The sequence below is a fragment of the Anastrepha obliqua genome, chromosome 4, assembly GCF_027943255.1.
Source record: "Anastrepha obliqua isolate idAnaObli1 chromosome 4, idAnaObli1_1.0, whole genome shotgun sequence".
NCBI lineage: Eukaryota > Metazoa > Arthropoda > Insecta > Diptera > Tephritidae > Anastrepha > Anastrepha obliqua.
Genome location: NC_072895.1, coordinates 109,188,272 through 109,207,481, shown reverse-complemented (window position 1 = coordinate 109,207,481; position 19,210 = coordinate 109,188,272). Strand labels below are relative to the sequence as shown.

At 35.0% G+C, this 19,210-nt stretch overlaps 1 protein-coding gene across 3 annotated transcripts in view; it reads right to left on the bottom strand.

Annotated features, from left to right (window-relative positions):
* LOC129243956 (protein kinase C, brain isozyme) overlaps window positions 1–19,210 on the bottom strand; it is a 103,827-nt gene that overhangs the window by 63,160 nt on the left and 21,457 nt on the right. For 2 of the 3 annotated variants that reach the window (XM_054881450.1, XM_054881449.1), the window contains exon 3: window positions 19,074–19,153. In XM_054881450.1, coding sequence (XP_054737425.1) covers window positions 19,074–19,144 — 71 coding nt within the window. In that variant the 5' untranslated portion in view covers window positions 19,145–19,153. Of the gene's footprint in view, window positions 1–7,433; window positions 7,549–19,073; window positions 19,154–19,210 lie in introns of all 3 variants that reach the window. The other variant, XM_054881448.1, reaches the window with a different exon arrangement.

Below are 19,210 nucleotides of genomic sequence, written 5' to 3'. Positions count from 1 at the left end.
GTCATCAAAATCAAATCGCACCGGCCTTTTTTTTGCTGAAAATATACCTATTCAATAGCAAAACCCTCGCTGGGTTTTTAAAAGTTAGCTCGACTTTTTTTTTTATTGCGTTTTGAAGTTTTCTATTTTCATGAGATTTTGGAGTTTTACCTGTACGCTAAATTTGACTTATAAATCAACCTTTGTTTGATTTAATCGATTTATTTTGTCATAGCTTGATGCAGAAATTTCGTACATGTACAAATAAACTTATTTTGAGAAGAACCTATATCTCAATACGCAATTTTGAATACCAAGGTACATTCAAAATAACTTCACGATCAAAATAAAGTCTGTATGCCACAGTAAAATCATCACTGATTGATCCATGCTTTTCACTCGCTGGTGTGAAACGTCCACAACAATAGCAGAAAACGTTAATATTTGCAGGACAATTGTACATTTTTTATTTTCTTAATTCATAAAAAATTAACGTAAATGAAATTAATAAATTCAAATATATATTTATTATTTTTACTGATTGTATAAAATATTTAAAAGAATTTAACTATGGAAAATATTTAGCGCGTCAAATGTGTTTTACGAGTTGTTATGCACGAACCTGATCTCCAAAGACTGCTGCGATCTTAGAACAGGTAAAAAAAATTATTTTCATAATTACAGTAAAAAATGGTAAAAACATACAATTTTTCGAAATTTTGGTATTCAAAATTGCGTATTGAGATATAGGTTCTTCTCAAAATAAGTTTATTTGTACATGTACGAAATTTCTGCATCAAGCTATGACAAAATAAATCGATTAAATCAAACAAAGGTCGATTTATAAGTCAAATTTAGCGTACAGGTAAAACTCCAAAATCTCATGAAAATAGAAAACTTCAAAACGCAATAAAAAAAAAGTCGAGCTAACTTTTAAAAACCCAGCGAGGGTTTTGCTATTGAATAGGTATATTTTCAGAAAAAAAAGGTCCGGTGCGGTTTGATTTTTGATGTCGCACTGTGTAGTACTTGTGTACGCATAAATTTGGCTTTAATTAACTGTGGATACCCTCCGGTGGTGGTACTGGCTGAGTGGATGGTTGGTAGTTTGGATGACTGCTTCAGTGGTTGGCTAACTGGCTGCATGGTCGACTGTTGCTTTTCATGTTTGTTGTTACTTACATATCTCTATGCATATGTATGTATGTACATGTCTTTACAAGAGTTGGTATGTTATTCATTTGCGCATAGATGCTCGACGCCGTTTTGTAGACCAAGCAGCTGGCGGCGTTCAGTAGGTAAGAAATAAAAAATGGAGAGGAAGTGGAGCGAGCGGCTATGTATACAAGCCAGACATTGTTTTAGCATTTATTGTATGCATATTTATGTCAGTCGTAGCATATCCTTGCGCAGACACAATGCCATGTGTCTAAACAAAGTCTCTCTTTCTCTCTCGCTCGCATTGCTTGTTTGCCTCGTTGCTGCTGACAATTTACAATTGTGAAACAAATGATTTTATTTGCCGTTTGCTGTTTGCTGTTTTTATTGCCTTATCTTCCAGTTGCTGTCTTGTGTACGCAACTGTTTAATCATGGGCTTTTATGCGAAAGTAAATATAATATAATAAAGAAAACGCAAAAAAACAAAAAAAAAGAGAAAAAAAGAAAAACAAAGCAAGGAAACATGAAAAGCATAAAATGGTTTAATCTTAAGATGCTAGGTTCCATCATTCACCAGAAATAATCGACATTAATACAATAAATATTATTTATTATTATTAGAAGGCCATTACGCACTGCGACCAGAGCTGATCTATTGTGAAAGGCCTATTTTGTAACCCTAGAGTTTTAGGTTTTTTTTTAATTTTAGCACAACTTTGGGTTTGTTGTTCCAAAGATTGCATGGATATACTACGATACCACCAAGGTGATGAAGTCGCTGTCTGCCCAACGCAGGACATTCACAAAGCACATGCTCTGAGCTTTCTATATCCATTTCGCAAAAGTGGCAGACATTGGTCTCAGATAGATCAATATTATTTAGATGATACCTCAGGCTGCAGTGACCTGTAAGATATCCTGTTAGAAGACGCAGATCTACTCTGTTTAGTGAGAGAAGTTTGTCAGATATTCCTTTGTTGGGACTTAGGAATAGTTTGGCTTGACGCTGACCGGCAGGACCAGTAAGTTGCATATTTGCTCCTTGTTTTGCTAGATCATCAGCCAATTTATTTCCCTCATGTCCTTCATGTCCTGGAATCCAGCATAGTGTTACTATGTCGAGGTTCCCTAACGTGTTGAGAAGGTTTAGGCAATCATTTACCAATTTAGAGGTGATAGTGGTTGATAGAAGGGCTTTTAAAGCCGCTTGGCTATCTGAAAGTATGTAGATGTGAGTACCTCTCATTTTCCTGCTCAGGCATTCTCTCACACATATTTCAATGACATGTATTTCTGCGTGGAATATTGTTGGGTAGAATCCCAACGGAATCGATTTTTGGAATTTAGGCCCATTGATTCCTGCCCCTGTTCTACCATTTTCCAATTTGGACCCATCAGTAAACCATAGCTGGGAGCCAGGTTTGAAAGTGATAGAGTTAGTTCTCCAGTCTGTTCGTTTATTGATTATAACTTGGAAGTTCCCGAAGAGTATTGGCTTGGGTGATAGTATATCATCCCTATGAAGAATGGGACTATGTAGGAAGTTTTCCAAGATCTTTAAATGTTTTTTCATATCCCCACTTTTAGGTTCAGATATACCTTTTATTCTTAAGGCACTCGAGCGAGCTTCCCTTTCAATTAGAATTGGAAGCGGTGGTATGTTCAGGAGCACACCCAATGCATCCGTGGGACATGTTTTCACAATACAATAAATAAATAACACTGTGCAACAAAATTCAACTTTTTAAAATTAACAAAATTTTCTCAACGGAATACATATGTTAGTAGGGTTTTAAGAAATAATCTAAATTTTTAAAATAAATTAATAACACTGTTCAACAAAACTCAACTTTGTTTTAAAAACAACAAAATTCTCAACGACTCATATTACAAGGGGTTTAAGCAATAATACAAATTAGTAAAATAATCTAATAACACTGTGCAACAAAACTCAACTTTTTTTAAAATAACAAAATTCTCAACGGCTTATGTTAAGAAAAGTTTGAGAAATAATATAAATTAGTTAACTAAATTAATAACACTGTGCAACAAAACTCAACTTTTTTTAAACAACAAAATTCTCAACGGCATATGTGTGCTAGAAGGGGCTAAACTTTCATCTTTTTATGTAATTTCTATATGTATGCTCTGAATATGAAGACAAATAATCAAAATACGATTTTTCGGAATATTTTAATCTCAGCGCCATCGAGAGGATACTTTTGCTTCCCAACTATTGTTTAGGTGGGTAAAACATATTCACAGCAAAACAATTGTGCAATAAATACGCCGGCAAATAGCAGCTCAATTTTCTGCAAACATATTTTTTATTACGCAATTAATATACATATATTCGGCCCAATCGGGTCAGAACTTTTCGCAACATTTTGCTCCACTGCCATCTAGTGAGCCTGACTGGGCCAAAAACATTTCCACTGGACCATGTCGTATTATAAATACGATATTTTTAGCATTTCGCACTCAGCGCCAACTATGGTTGAAAAGTGCATGTGCATGTGTATTCTGAAACCATAGACGTATACGATTTTTTTTGAACATTTCGAGATTAGCGTCAGCCTTCTAGCATTAGGATTATAAAAACATTGTTTTTTAAATAGTTAAGATAAATTATAGTCATGAGGCAGGTAAGGACTATAAACATAGTTTTTCTATAGCTTGACTCAAACTTAATAAGCAAAAAGATATCCAGGTGACTCTACAGTACCAAAAAAAAATCATCAAAATGGGGCAAACCTACGAATTCGCGAACACTGAGCTCAGCCCTACTTTGCGCACCTGGCTATCGCCGATAGGTGTATCCAAGTACAGACGAGTACGTGCGCACATACAAGCTGCCCTTTTTGTCTGTAATTTAATTTAAATGCTCCCCTTTCTGTCGCATAAAAAAGGAATTGTGCATAAAATCCTGCTAGCGCTAATATGCGTATGTGCGCGCGAATATGCATGTATGTGGGCGTAAGTCTAAGGTCACACGTGTTGTTAAGCGGCATTAAGGCACTTGGTGCAATTTTCACGCTTCGCTTTCCACTTCGTCGCCTTCACGCATTCTGCATTCGACAATGGAACACCTCTCAGCCATTGATGTTATACATACCAATCTTGTATATGAGATGCTTTCCATTTCAATTCAACCGGGCTATTCGGGTCATGTTCTTCGATTTCGATGAAACTTAAATATGTTGCTCTCTGGTCAAAATAATGAGACACGTATTTTTTTGTTCACCCGAAAAAAATTTTTTTCAAAAGTTATGGGCAATTTTGTTTTTCGGCTCAAACTCGATTTTTTTTAATTATATAAGAAAAAAATTTTTTTAAACGCCCATAACTTAGTCAAATATGAACCGATTTTAATAATTCTGGGTTCAAAATGATCGTAATTACTTACACAAGCGACTTCATGGAGAAACAATTGCAAAAAAGTAGTTGAAAATTTTTTATTTAGCAAAAAAGAAAAAAATTGATATTTTTTCGAAATTCGATATTTCAAAAAGTGTATTTTTGTTTTTTTTATAACTTTTTCCAAATCAAGAGAACACCTCAAACTTCAATTAAGCTGAATGCCCAGTAGCTAAAATGAGTTGTTATTGAGTAATGAATTTTTGAGTAAAAAACCTGTTTCGCACTTTTTGTTTTTTGCAAAATAAAAAAATTTCAAATACTTTTTTGCAACTGTTTCTACATGAAATCGCTCGTGTAAGTAATGATGATTATTTTGAACCCAAAATTATTAAAATCGGTTCATTTTTGACTAAGTTATGAGCATTTAAAAACAAAATTTTCTTATATTATTAAAAAAAAATCGATTTTAAGCCAAAAACAAAATTGCCGATAAAGCTTGAAAAAAATTTTTTTCGGGCGAACAAAAAAATACGTGTCTCATTATTTTGACCAGAGAGCAACATATAAGGTTGTCAAAAAAGTCTTGCGGTATTTTTATTGAATTTTCAATTGTTCATAAAATTGGTTATAATAATGCGATTTAAGTCAAATATGCGCCGTTTTGTTCGATGACGAGTTCCCAACGAGATGCCAACTTCATAATGCCTCTCTTATAGAAGCTCGCTTCTATATTGTCAAAAAACTTGGAGAGCCAATTTTCACAGGACTCTCTTGTGCACAACTTCCGACTACCAAGCTCGTTCGCCATGGACAGAAATAGGTGGTAATCACTTGGTGCGAGATCCGGACTATACGGTGGTTGCAAAAGAACCTCCCATCCGAGCTCCCGGATCTTCTGGCGCGTCACCAAAGATGTGTGTGGCCTGGCGTTGTCCTGATGGAAGACAATTCGGCCTCTGTTGATCAAAGATGGCCTCTTCTGCATGAGTGCTGCATTCAAGCGGTCCAGTTGTTGGCAGTACAGGTCCGAATTGAGCGTTTGGTCATAGGGGAGCAGCTCATAGTGGATGATTCCCTGCCAATCCCACCAAACACACAGAAGAACCTTCCTGGCCGTCAATCCAGACTTGGCCACCGTCTGGGCAGCTTCACCGCTTTTCGAACACGACCGTTTGCGCTTCACGTTGTCGTAAGTGACCCACTTTTCATCGCCAGTCACCATCCGCTTCAAAAACGGGTCGATTTTGTTGCGATTCAGAAGCGATTCGCATGCATCCATACGGGCAAAAATGTTTTTTTGCGTCAAGTCGTGTGGCACCCATACATCGAGCTTCTTTTTGAATCCAAGCTTCTTCAAATGGTTTATAACGGTTTGATGACTCATGCCCAGCTCTTGGCCGATGCTACGGCTGCTACTATGCCGGTCTCTTTCGATCAATTCAGCGATTTTATCGCAATTTTTGACGACAGGCCTTCTGGACCGTGGCGAATCTTCGATCACCTCTGCACCAGAACGAAAACGTTGAAACCATCGTTGTGCGGTGGAAATGGAAACTGTGTCGGGTCCATAAACTGCACAAATTTTATTGGCGGAATGAGATGAATTTTTGCCTTTATCGTAGTAGTACTGTAAAATATGCCGTATTTTCTCTTTATTTTGCTCCATGTTTGCGACGCTATAACTCACGAACGACTAAAAGCTAACAACAATTAATCAAATACGTGTAAGCACGTGAAAAGAGCTTTCCAAAAAGCTCTAGCGTGAACCGATGCGACGAATACAACTAGAATTACGCGCTTGCAAAGCCAAGCTTGCGGAAATACCGCAAGACTTTTTGGCCAACCTTATATTTAAGTTTCATCGAAATCGAAGAACATGACCCGAATAGCCCGGTTGAATTGAAATGGAAAGCATCATGAGTATGTAAAAAGTGCGGTTATCAAAACCATATTGGCACTTATTTGGTATGCTTGGTGGTAAACTAATTAATTGTGGTACTTAATTAAGCATAAGCATAATTAATCTACAGAAAAAGCGTAAGGTGTGAAAATATTATGGATTTATTTTTTCACCAACCTAATTTAATGATGCTTCTAGAAATATTGAGAAAAATGTTTCAAATTGAGAATAAGATATGTAATGTAGCTGTGCTCATTTCCATTTGGCATGTATGCAGGATTTTTTGCTCAAATTGTATGGTAGAATAATTTTGCATAGTAGGAATAGTTTTCGGTACACCATGTCGTATGAGTGATACGCGATATAACTTTGCTTTGCAACTATAGCACTAAGATATATTAAATTATATATATTTGACCTTTAGGATAACGGTAATATAACGCATACATAGTGGCAGTCACATTGAGGGCATTTCGACCTCGATGAATGAGCCCAGTTGAGCTCAAGTGGAAGTTTTCCGTTTCGTTATGTGAAGAAAATTTTTGTTACAGAAAAAATATTATCTGCTTTCAACGTAAATCTGTAAGTATTTTTTTGTTGTTTTGAAAAAAATTTTAAAATTCACAAAAGCTTATGCTAAAACATAAACGCTAATGCATTTGACGGCATACATTTGAATGGTTGCGGAAAAAATTGAGAAGAGTTCTTTTACACACTCCTCCTATGGTTTCCTATATATTTCTAGCCCCAGAAAAGTTGTTATTTGTAAAATTTAAATAGGTATATCACACAACGAGTATGCAATTTAACAGTTCAATGTATGAATATTTAGAGTTCTGCTGGGACTCTTGTATCTAAACGCCGATTAGAATATGCAAGCTGCCCTCTAAATTATGTCATTCATGCCCAAAATATTACCAAATATTTCCTATTTTTTAAATTAAATACTTCAACATTTTTTCCACTCTCGCTTGGCGCTCCTTAAATTTATTTTTTTTTCCTCATTCACACATTTCCAATTCGCGTGCGTTTACCTGAGCATTTGAGACCCTGATGATAGATGCCGTAGAGTAGCGAGCCACAGTGGTCGCAAAAAGTTGGCCCACCAAATGTGAATGGTTCGAAATGATGCACTGTTTGTGGTGAATCCTGTGATGTGCAAGTGAAAATCATAGTTTTTTTGTTTCATATTGAAATTTGACAATTGGATTTTGATTTTTTTTGTTTTTGTTTTTGAATGTGATGAATTTCATTTGAATTATTTTAAATAGATTGGAGATTTATTTTTGTGTAATTTTGTTTTGTTTAGAGTTTTAGTAAATCACAAGAATATTTTTGAATAATTTTTTTAAATTTTTTATAAATTTTTTTTGGAAATATAATTTTAAAAATGTTGTATATAAAGCGTTGTCATGAATTTTTTGTTTTGTTATTACACGAAGTGCAAATTAAGTAAAAATTTTTGAAATTTTTTTTTAAATAATAATTTAAAAAATTTTTTTAAATATTTATATTTTTTTTTTGCGGGTTTGCGTTTCGAAAATATTATTTGCAAATTTTTTATATAAAGCGTCATCATACATTTTTTTGGTTTTGGTGGTATTTCACGCAGTGCAAATTAAGTAAACATTTTCAAAAAATGTTAAAAATGTTTAAATATAAATTTTTCAAATTTTCAAAATTTTTTTTAAATAATAATTTTTTTAAATTATTAAAATATTTTTGTTTTTTTATATCAATTAAATTGAATTAAATTTTTTTTATTATGTTATCATGAAATGTTATCGTTGTTAATATGAAACATTGCATTTGTTGTAGTTTTTGTTGTGAAGATGGTGCATTGTTTGCAATTGCGTGGAGGTGGTTTCGACGTTGATTGTATTTTTATGCGCATGAATGATGACGAAATTTTTTTGAATGCCAAATATTTAGATTTGGGAGATTTTTTGGTGAATCGTAATTTAAGTTTCGTTTTTTGTAATATTTTTTAAATATTTTTTGGCGATCATTTGCGTATTAAATTTTACAATTTGAAGTTTGTTTTATAAATTTGAAATTCATTTTATTCATTCATTTTTATTTTTGAAATTCATTTTAGTTGATTGAAGTGACGTTTTTGCGCGGAGTTGTTGTAAATTAAATTGGCAATGCAATTTTGTTCATTTTTCGAGGCGATGTTGATGTTTGTGTTGATTTGAAATTTTTTGATGTTATCGTTGGTGAGTTGGTTGATGATTGGTGGTGATGTTGGACGCACAAGACGACACAAGACACGTAAGATATGTTGCAAGTTGCATGCAGCATGTTGTAGTTGATGATTTTGATGTTGAATTGTTGTTGTGAAAAAGTATGGAAAACGAATACAAAAAGAAGAAGAAGAAAAAACACATGAGTTTAAGAATTTCTTTTGAAATAATAAATACTTATAATTATAATAACAGAGACATTAAAAGCTAAAGATGAATGAGTGAGCGGCCAAGTATGAAATATTTTTGCTTTATATATCGGAGATATTCTTCAGTTTAATTCTAAAATTTCCGCTAGCGTATATAATTGTATGTTTGAAAAAAAACTATTAGAGGCTTATTCTATACCAGTTTTCAATTTTTAATGTGAACCTTTAAAATAAATTTTCAATGCTAATTGAGCGCTTGAGTGCTCTTTTGATTTTCTTTATTTCTGATAACATTTTTAAACTTTTCTAATACTTCACCAGTGCATTTTCATATGAAGGAGTGATCTTTCAAATGATATAAAATTATCATGAAAAAGAATTAAAAATTTATGTATTTCGATTTTTTTTATTTTTTTAATTTTTAAATTTTATTTTCATACATTTTTATTAGACTATTATTTTTCTTTACACCTATATTTCTCACTTATTAACCATTTATTATTACTATTATTATTTTACAAAGAAAATGCATACTAGAACATAAATTTAATTGAGTGCCACGTAATGCGACAAGTCAACTAAAAAGTTTAATTCCCCTTTGCATAGAAATAATGTTTAGGGTTTACCGGTAGCAGTGGATTAATATGGAATAAAACAAGCTGCGAGAGAGCTTTAAAAAAACTGTTTGTCAATGCCCATACAAGGGCATGCTCTTATAACGAATGGACGATGCCTTTTTTATATGGAAGAAAAGGCGCAGCAGCTCGCTAAAAAAATTTTGAAAAATCAACCCAAATTTTGATTGACTTTAAACTTCTACTTTATTATACTAAAATTAATTGGGCTATAAAACTGCATATTCAGAAATTCCCATAAAAAATTCGAAATATCTTAAATACGCTGGCTAAAAAATTCGAAATGGTGACTAAAATTTGCCGAATTTTCATAAAATAAGTGTTGTACAAACTTCAAGACTTTAAGCTATATGGTTTTTGTTGTAGTGTAGGTAGTAAACTTTCCACTTTTCAAGTCATCACTGTGCGCTCAAAGTAGAAAAAAGTGGGTGCTTGAGCTTAAAAGAAAAAAAAAATATGGGATTCCCTAAAATTTAATAATTCCAAAACATTTCTGCAATTGTGCAATAATTACTTAAATTTTATAGCATTATATATTAGCTGAAGTATTTACAATCAATAATCTTCTGAAAAACGAAAAAAAAGAAATTAAAGACGTTTAACTGACCACAAGCTCCTCTCATTTCTTGTTTATTTTGTCTGATGTGGCAGTTTGTAGGTTAGGTTAGGTTAACCCAGCTGGCATTAAGCCGCGCATCAACCTTTTGATTTCTAGCAAACCAAATATAAACTAAGTTGCGAGCTTTGTATAAAATTTCTGAAAATTCGGTAATTTTTCATCAAAATTTCAAACTTTTACTAAGACCTTCCGGCAAAATTTGGTAAATTTTAGTCAAAACTTATAGGAAAATTTCACCTATCCAGATTTATAGTTTAGTAGAATAAAGTACAAGTTGCAAGTAAAACGAAAATCACAGTGATTTTTGAGAGTTTTTTCGGTTGCGTTTTGTCCATTTTTTCCATTTGACGCCTACTCTGCATTTTTTTATAAGGAAGAAAACACCTAACACCGTCAATAAAAATTTTTTCAAAAATAAACGCGAATTTTGAGTCACTTGCACTTTATTGTTCCAAAATTCAATGGTCTATAAAATTGCATGCCCGAATATTTTCTTATAGTTCTTAATAAAATTCTGAGCAAAAAGTTTGAAGTTTTGATGAAAATAAGCCGAATTTTTTACAAAGCTCGAAGCTTTGCTGTATATGGTTTTTGTTGTATTATTTCCTATATTTTTATAACAGAAATAAACAGAAATTACAAAATAAATAAATAAATAGTCAAAACTTATCAGTATGTGATGCCCGCTTTCTTTTGACGCTCACAGTATGTAGAGTCTATATGGAAATTCATTTTTATTTCCAAAAAACTATTTCAATACTCAGTTAGCTGTTTAAATTAAGTGAGCTGTCTTGGATGTATTTACTTTAATTTAAAAGCGTATTTAAAATTCCTAAGCCTTAGCAAGTTCCAAATGAAACATAAAACGCTTTTAAAGGCTGCGAAAATACTTATGAGGGAGGTGTAAAATGCTTCGTTTTTTTCTCGCACATTTATGTATTCGAGTGTATATCAGTTAATGTATTCTTGCGCAAAAGTAGAAAGTTATGTATAGAAAATGTGCCACCAGTATTGTTAGTGAGCCACATACGAGTACACACAAATATATGTATTCCCTCAGGTAGTCCTCTGGTTAAATTTTTAGCGCAGAATTTGAGAGAAGACAAAAAGAGGCAACAAACTGCTGATGACAGGCGAATATCTTACTCTGTGCAAGTCACTTTATCCTTGATGTCGCCTTAAAAAAGCTTAAGTACAGAGTAAAATGACTTGCTCTATAGTTTTCTCTAAAATGGAAATAAAAATAAAAATTAAATAAAAGAAGTTACGTCAACCGTTCTTGACTCAACTTCCGCCTGCTTGCTTGCCGCTTCACATTTGACTTTGTTCGGCAACTGTTTGTGTCATGCAATTGAAAATTGCACGTGCGCGCCGCAGCGCCATCCAACACATCACTTGTGCATATGTATGTATGTGTCGGTGTCGGTGTGTGCATCACACATGCTAGACTGAACGCTGGCGCAACTTTTGTGGAAACAAAAGTCGTAAAAATAAAATTTAAAACAAAACAAAAAAAACCAAATGTGAACGAAATTTTCAACTTCTGTGTGGCATGCAACACGTTTTTGCACTGCACCTGCGTGTTTGGGTATGTGTGCGTGTGTGCGAATATATTTCACTACACATGCGCATTTTCCAAGCGACTGCGCGTTCAAGTAAGAAATAAAAAAAATAAATAAAAAAAGATTATGAACGAATTGAGGCGAAAGTGCGGCATTGAAAAGATAAAGTTGTACCTGGCAAGGTAAATATGGTTTTGTTTTTGCTATCATTTGCTTCCTAAAATAAAGCCATGCCATTTCCATTTTATAACTTCATTGCGTTTTGTTTTCTCTAGAAAGTTTGTGTCTTCTCCCTGCATCTTTTCGCGTCGACTCACATGCCGTTGCGCCTGTGGGTAGGCTATAAGCGTGCAAGAAACTTTCGCAATTCATGATGATGATTTAAATAAGTACTGCGTGGAAAAAGCAATACGGTTTAGAACAAAGTAAAACTTTTGCAAAAACAAAATCTCGTTTAAATATCGACATAAACACCAACAGTTATTGCGAATGTATAAGTGTGTATCATATTGACATATTTACACCCATAATCGAAATAATAGGCGCAATATTTTTAACAGTTTTGACTTCCTCTTTTTTGCTTTTGTAATTTTCAATAATGTTTTATAAAAATATAGTTCATTCTACAACAATTATAATGTAAAGATTTGTAAAAATTCGAAAAGGTTTCATAAAATTTTGAATTTTTTAATCAAAATTAAGGGGTTCCATAGGTCCAGAGTTTTCAAAAAATCGATTTTTTACAGATTACTATTATTTATAGTTTTAGGCGTATTTTTTTGCAAGTCGATTGCAAAAAGTGTAGACACAAAGTTATGGCAGAAAATGTAACTGCCCGACGAGAGCTTGATGCGCACAGGTACCTGTCCTTCGTCTGAGGCAGGTGGCCGTTTAAACTCGTTTTTCTCGAAACTACTTTTTCCGGCACGGTCTGCATGATAACTCATACAGGTTTTAATATTTTTTGATGCGGTTCTGAATACTCGTAAGCGTTTTTTCTATAATCTGTCAAGCCCGATTTTTGATATTTTTATAAAAAAAAATGTATACCTACACATAATTAAAGTGTGACATTTATGACGTAAAAGGCATATATTTATTAAAATACCGTAAATTGCAAAATTTTTTGAAATTCAAAAATCCGGCTCGTCAAACTAGAACTAAAACCTTATTTTACAAGAATTTTTTTACTTTTTACAGATCCATCAACATTTCAAAGAGAAATGATGCAGCCCGCGTAGCAACATTTTTTCCATTGTACTTTGGGCCACGAGATTTTTTATATACTCATTTTTGTAAAGATAAATTAAAATAAATTTTTTTGAAAAGTTTGAGTATTAATAAACAAGTGTATACATTTTTTTTATTTATTTCTATTGTTATCGTTTTTAAAAATAGCTTTTTAGCGCTTTTTTGAACGTATGTAACCCCTTAAAAAAATTTACTACCCAGTTCTATGGCTCGAAATTCCGGTTGATTTTTGATAATTTTTTCCCTTGACGGTGTTCCGCATTTTCTGCATATAACGAACACTCGCCATTTTTTAACTGGCCAAAATATTGGGTATATATTATTTTGATCAAAAATGCATTTGTGTACCCATGTGCGGTAAAGAAAAAAATGCACTGGCGAAGTTTTGCGTTTCCATTATCTATACTTTGCACGCAGCTGACGCTTTCTCATGCGCTGCACTCGACGAATTACTACATTTGTGTGTGTTGGTATTTATATTGTCTGCTGCATTCGTGCGTGTGTGTATTCTTACTTGTTGGTAGAGTGTAGTAGGCATTCAAGTGTCATTCTGTTTTTAAGGACTGCAAATGGAAAACTACAAAAATGCTATTTGTACAGGGTGAGTCAAATGCAGATATTGGTTTTGAGTGATGAATTCAATTTGAGAATGAGAACTTTTGCAGACTAAAAATCCTTATTGACAGCCAGTACTATGCCTCTGTGGACGAAATGAGTCACCCCAAATTTAAATTTCGACGAGAAAGAAATTTTCATCGAATGTCAGCTGTTGATTCATCAAGAGTATCACGAATAGTGTTCACAAATTCGTGGAAATTATTTACATCGATAAAAATGTGCTTTTGTGGTCACTACTGTACCCGCAGTCTAAGAATAGGGCTCAACCTTATTGATTCAGCATTTGATGAAAATCTTCCGCAAAGTTCTCGAATAATACATAAAAATAGTCCAACTGACTTAGAAATTGCGGGAAGTAAACCTTCATTTCGTTTTAGCCTGCGATTTTGTGTGTTAGAGCCGCTCAAAATGAACGTTAAATTTCGTCCGAAAAAAAAATTTCTGCCCGTTGTAATTTCTCTCACCATTCCTCTGGGTGGTTGTTCTAAATGATCTGTTGGAGGAGCTGGTGAAGGGAGGCTGCAGGGTAATTGCCTACGCAGATGACGTGGCACTAATTGTTAGAGGAAAATTTTTGGATACTCTGTACAACTTGATGCAGGGATATCTGAATGCAGTTGTTAGATGGGCAACGGATTGTGGCCTGTCGGTGAATCCTCTTAAGACGGAGCTCGTCCTATTTACGAGGAAATATAAAATACCCAGAGCTCAACTTCCCTCACTAGGGGGCGCTCCTCTGATGCTTTCTGACAAGGTGAAGTACCTAGGTATTATCCTTTACAGCAAGCTTACATGGAAGCCCAATATTGAGGAAAGGGTGAGGAAGGCAACAATCGCCTTGTATGGGTGCAAGGGCGTAATTGGCAAAAGATGGGGCCTCTCGCCTCGAGTTGTTTTCTGGCTGTATAATACTATTGTAAAGCCTATCTTGGTATATGGAGTCATAGTCTGGTGGAACTCACTAGAGAAGACGACATTGGTGAAGAAGCTGGAAAGAGTTCAGAGGTCGGCACTCATTGGAATCAGTGGGGCGCTTCGAACGACTCCTACTCTGGTGCTCAACGTAATGTTAAATGTGGTACCCGTAGATATCGCAGGCAGAACTGCCGCAACACGTACCGCAATCAGACTGAGGGGCTGGAGCTATAAGCTCAATCTCCCTTATGGGCATTCAAGCATCCTCAGAAACTTTGAGTTCATCCCTCTGTCAACAGACCAGTGTATACCCTCATTTAGTCCGACCGGAACATTCACCACTCACATCCCGTCAAGGGAAGAGTGGACGGGGGGCTACACTTGGGGGCAGGGCCTGGTGAACTTGTTCACGGATGGATCGAAGTTGGAAGGAAAGGTTGGCGGAGGAGTCTTTTGCGAAGGGCTCCCCATCAGACTTAAATTCAGGCTACCGGACCACTGCAGTGTGTTCCAGGCAGAGGCAGCCGCAATCAAGGAGGCAGCTGATTGGCTGCTCAAATGTGTACTAACAGTCAAGAAGGTAAATATTTACTCCGATAGCCAAGCGGCAATAAGGGCCCTCGGGTCTATCACGGTGCATTCGGAATTGGTCAAGGAATGCTTGACCTCACTTTCGACTGCGTCCGAATTCTTTGACATCAGCCTCATCTGGGTTCCCGGTCACAGCGACATTGCGGGAAACTGTGAGGCGGATGAGCTGGCTAGACAAGGGACATGTGAGGTGATTTCCCCGCGGAGGGAGAAAATTGGAATCCCCCTGACTACTTGCGGTCTGCTCCTGGAAAGATGGGCATCGCGTAAACTCAGCGAGCGCTGGGAAAATGCACAAACGTGCAAAGTTGCGAAATCCTTCTGGCCACGTGTGGACCGAAGGCGCTCGGGTGAGCTTCTGAGGCTGACAAAATATCAGCTCTCCAATCTAGTGGGTTCTCTCACAGGACACAATGCGCGAGGAATGCATGCTGTGAGACTTGGAATCATCTCGAGTCCTTTCTATGCTGGATGTATGGAGGATGAGGTGGAATCATCTCAGCACCTTCTCCTTAGCTGCCCTGCCCTGGCGGGGCTAAGATTCAGGCATCTTGGCTCTTACTTCTTTGCCACGCCTGCTGAGATAGCTGGCGCTGACATTAAAAATCTGATGAATTTCATCAGCAGCATTAAGCGGTTGACGCAAACATAGTCATCGTTCATAATCCGCACGCTCCTAACCTTCCCATCACCACCTCTCCCCGCCCTCTCCCTGCACCTCATCGGTCCTTCCCCTCTCCTCACTTCCTTGACAATGGTATCACAAAGGACGAATTTCTCTTCGTCCAAGTGTGCCCACTCCCTGGGCAACCATACTAACCTAACCTAACCTAATTTCTCTACAATAGCTCAACATCTATGCTAAAAACCTAAAGAGTGACAGGTTTGATTTTCGTCGTCTTTGTCGAAATACCATTTTGGGGAGTGGTGAAAAGATTAAGATACGAGTTCAAAAACGTTGAAAGAGGAAGAGGAATATGGTGTTACTTAGCAGAACTTTGCTCCCCTCAGAACTACAAACACTCGGTTACAGTAAAATCGATTGAATACCTTAGTTATGGAGCTGCATAAATAAGTCAATTAGGGAAACTATTTTAATTATGAAGAAATTTACTTATGCACCGTATTTAAATTTGTCACTCACACAAAAAGAGAAACCCCACAGATGCTTACGAAAGTAGTATATTTTGTTACTATGTACTTTTGGTCGGGAAATACAGTAATGTTTAAGTGCTGTAGTCTATTTTTTTTATTTTGCAAAGTTTTTTTAGTCTATTCAGTCAAAATACAGAGTTAGTGAAGACGCTCAGCGCTCAGGTCTGCTATTAAAAAAGTGTTCTCAAACATTGTCGTAGAAGGAAAAGGTTGTTGTGTGAAAGAAAGAAACGACAGAATTGGTTTAGACATCATTTATCGCCTTTTTGATTATCCCACTTGCCTTTATTGAGACTGAAAGAGATTTAGTAGAAGCCCTAAACATTGGGCAGTGTAAGCAATATTTTGATTGGATTTGGTTTTATTGGGTTTCAGAAAGCTGTGTGCACAATGGATGCCGCATTCGCTAATAAGGGAATAAAAGACCATTCGAAGGCTACTTTCTCAGCTACATTTTGTCCATCGATTCTATGATCCTAAGCCCAAACAAGAGGCTAAAGAGTGGTGTGAACCTGATACATCAGCTCCGAAACGCGTTCGTGTCCAGAAATCGGCCCAGAAGGTGTTGGCGTAAGTTTTTTGAGATGTGAAAGGAATTTTGTTTCGGGATTACTTGCAAACTGGTAACACAATAAATTCTGAATATTATTGCAACATTTAGTTCAACTGAAAGAAAAAATTTCTGAGAAAAAATAATCAGTTTGCAAAGGAAAAAAATTCAAAATTTTTTAATGCATCATCCCACAAGAGCATTTTGACAATGGCCATGAATTAAAGTTCGAATTGTTAAAGCATCCACTGTATTCACCAGACTTCGCGTTTAGTGACTTTCATATGTTTCCTGACTATTCCATAAATTAAAAACACAACTACCTAATGACTTTTACCTTTTGCTTAAGAGTTACATCCAAGACAGGAAATTCTATGTTAAATAGGACCAACATTGTATCTATTGTACACGGCTGATCTACCGGAACCGAAGTCAGAAAACAGCATGATTGCAACGTTTGCGGATGACACAGTCCTCATGGTATCTCATAAAGATACAAAAGTCGCAAAACAAAATTTACAAACCGAATTAAATGTGACATTAAACTGGTTCAAAAAATGGAACATCGAAATTAACGCTGACAAAACAATACAAGTAAACTACACAAACCGAAGGACAACCATTGAACCAGTTAGCGTTGGTAATTCTGCCGTGCATATTGACACCAAAGCGAAATACCTGGAGCATATAAAGAAAAAGCGAAATGAAGTTAAAAATCGTTTTTAAAAAATTGTACTGGCTACTTGGACCTCAGTCCAATCTATCATTGCAAAATAAAGTACTTATTTATCGAACGATAATTGCTCCGATCTGGAAATATGGAATTGAGATTTGGGGCACTGCTGCAAAAAGTTATATAAGTATACTTCAACGAGTCCAGTCTGAAATACTTAGGACCTTAACTAATGCACCTTGGTACATACCTAACGCAGATATTCATCGCGACCTTGATATTGATACTATTGATGAAACAATACAAAGCGCTAGCAGAAGACACATAAATAGATTATTAACGCACACAAATCCTATGATGAGAGGACTACCAAATAAAGAAAAATCTACCCAAAGTCGGCTTAACCGTCAAACACCAACAGATCTTGCAAAATCCATGTAATCAATTGTCAACTAATCGTATATATCATTGTCATTGTTTGTTAACCACTTGTTTTTAAATAATATGTATATTTCTTCTATATGAGCTTGGGGGCATTGGCCTTCAATATCACTCTCATTCCATCTTTTTGTAAATCAAATTACTTATTGTCTAACGACAGGTGTAATATTTTATGGAAGAAATAAAAAAAAAACTAAAAAAATCTATGCGTGGACAACATTTGTCAACAAATGCTGAGGTCATAACAGCTGCGGAAGCATATTTTGCAGTCCTTCTCAGGGATGGATTTGATAAATTGGAATCACATTGGAACAAGTCTATTGATGTTCAGGGAGACAATACTGAATAATAAAGTGCATTTCAAACCATAAGTTTGAGTTTTTCTTATCGAACCGCAAAATTTATTGAGCAGCCTAGTGTGTAATTCTGTCATAAATTTAATGGACTATACAATTGCATACCCAGGAAAATTAAAAAACAAAAATTCCCGAAATTCTTATTAAAAAGGTAAAATTTTTTATGGAAATTTGCCAAATATTTTTAAATTTTGTATAAAATTTGAACCTTTTTCATTATATTGCTTTTGTTGTGGTATGAAATATATTTCTATGTAAAAAAAGTGATAATAAAAAAATATGTAAATAAATTGTCAAAACTTGTTAATAAAGTATGTGGTGTACACTTTATTTTGACACTGGCGGTATGCATGTATTTATGTACATATGTTTGTGCTATGTATAAGTACTACAAGTATATGTTGTGAAGTTGCATGTATGCGTGCAAGTGTATAAATGTGTGTGTGGGACTTTCAAAAGCGGCGTGTGCTCGGCAGCACAAGAAGAGATTTTATTTTATATATGCCAACTTTTTTTTACAACTAATGCTGCTATATCAAATGACTACCTACAATATTTTTGCTCACAAAATGATTGCATAAATGGCGCTAAATCTTTAGTTATTACTTTTCCTCATAAAACTACAGCTTTTTAGTTAATGACTCTAAATGACTCTAAAAAATGCCTCTAATGAAATACGCATAAAATAAAATTGATTCTAAGTGATTAAAAATGCGCTCATGATTGCGAAAATATTTGCTTAATATTAAAAGAAATTATTATTAATAAAAGGTATGTATAGTAATAAAATTAGTATATTTAGTAATTTTTTAAATGCTTCTCAAAAAAAGTTAGAATAAATAAATTATATATATTTCAGTTTCTTCGTTTTCGTACTTTTCAATTTCTTTTCTTATTTTTTAGAAAAACTTACGGAATCGATTCCTTTATCCTTGCCCGGGCATATGAATGTGACGTACTCATGACAGCGCTTGTGCACAACATACGAGCAAACTGCAAAAATAGAAGAAGAAGAGGGAGAAACGACACAAAAAGTTAGTGATACATAAA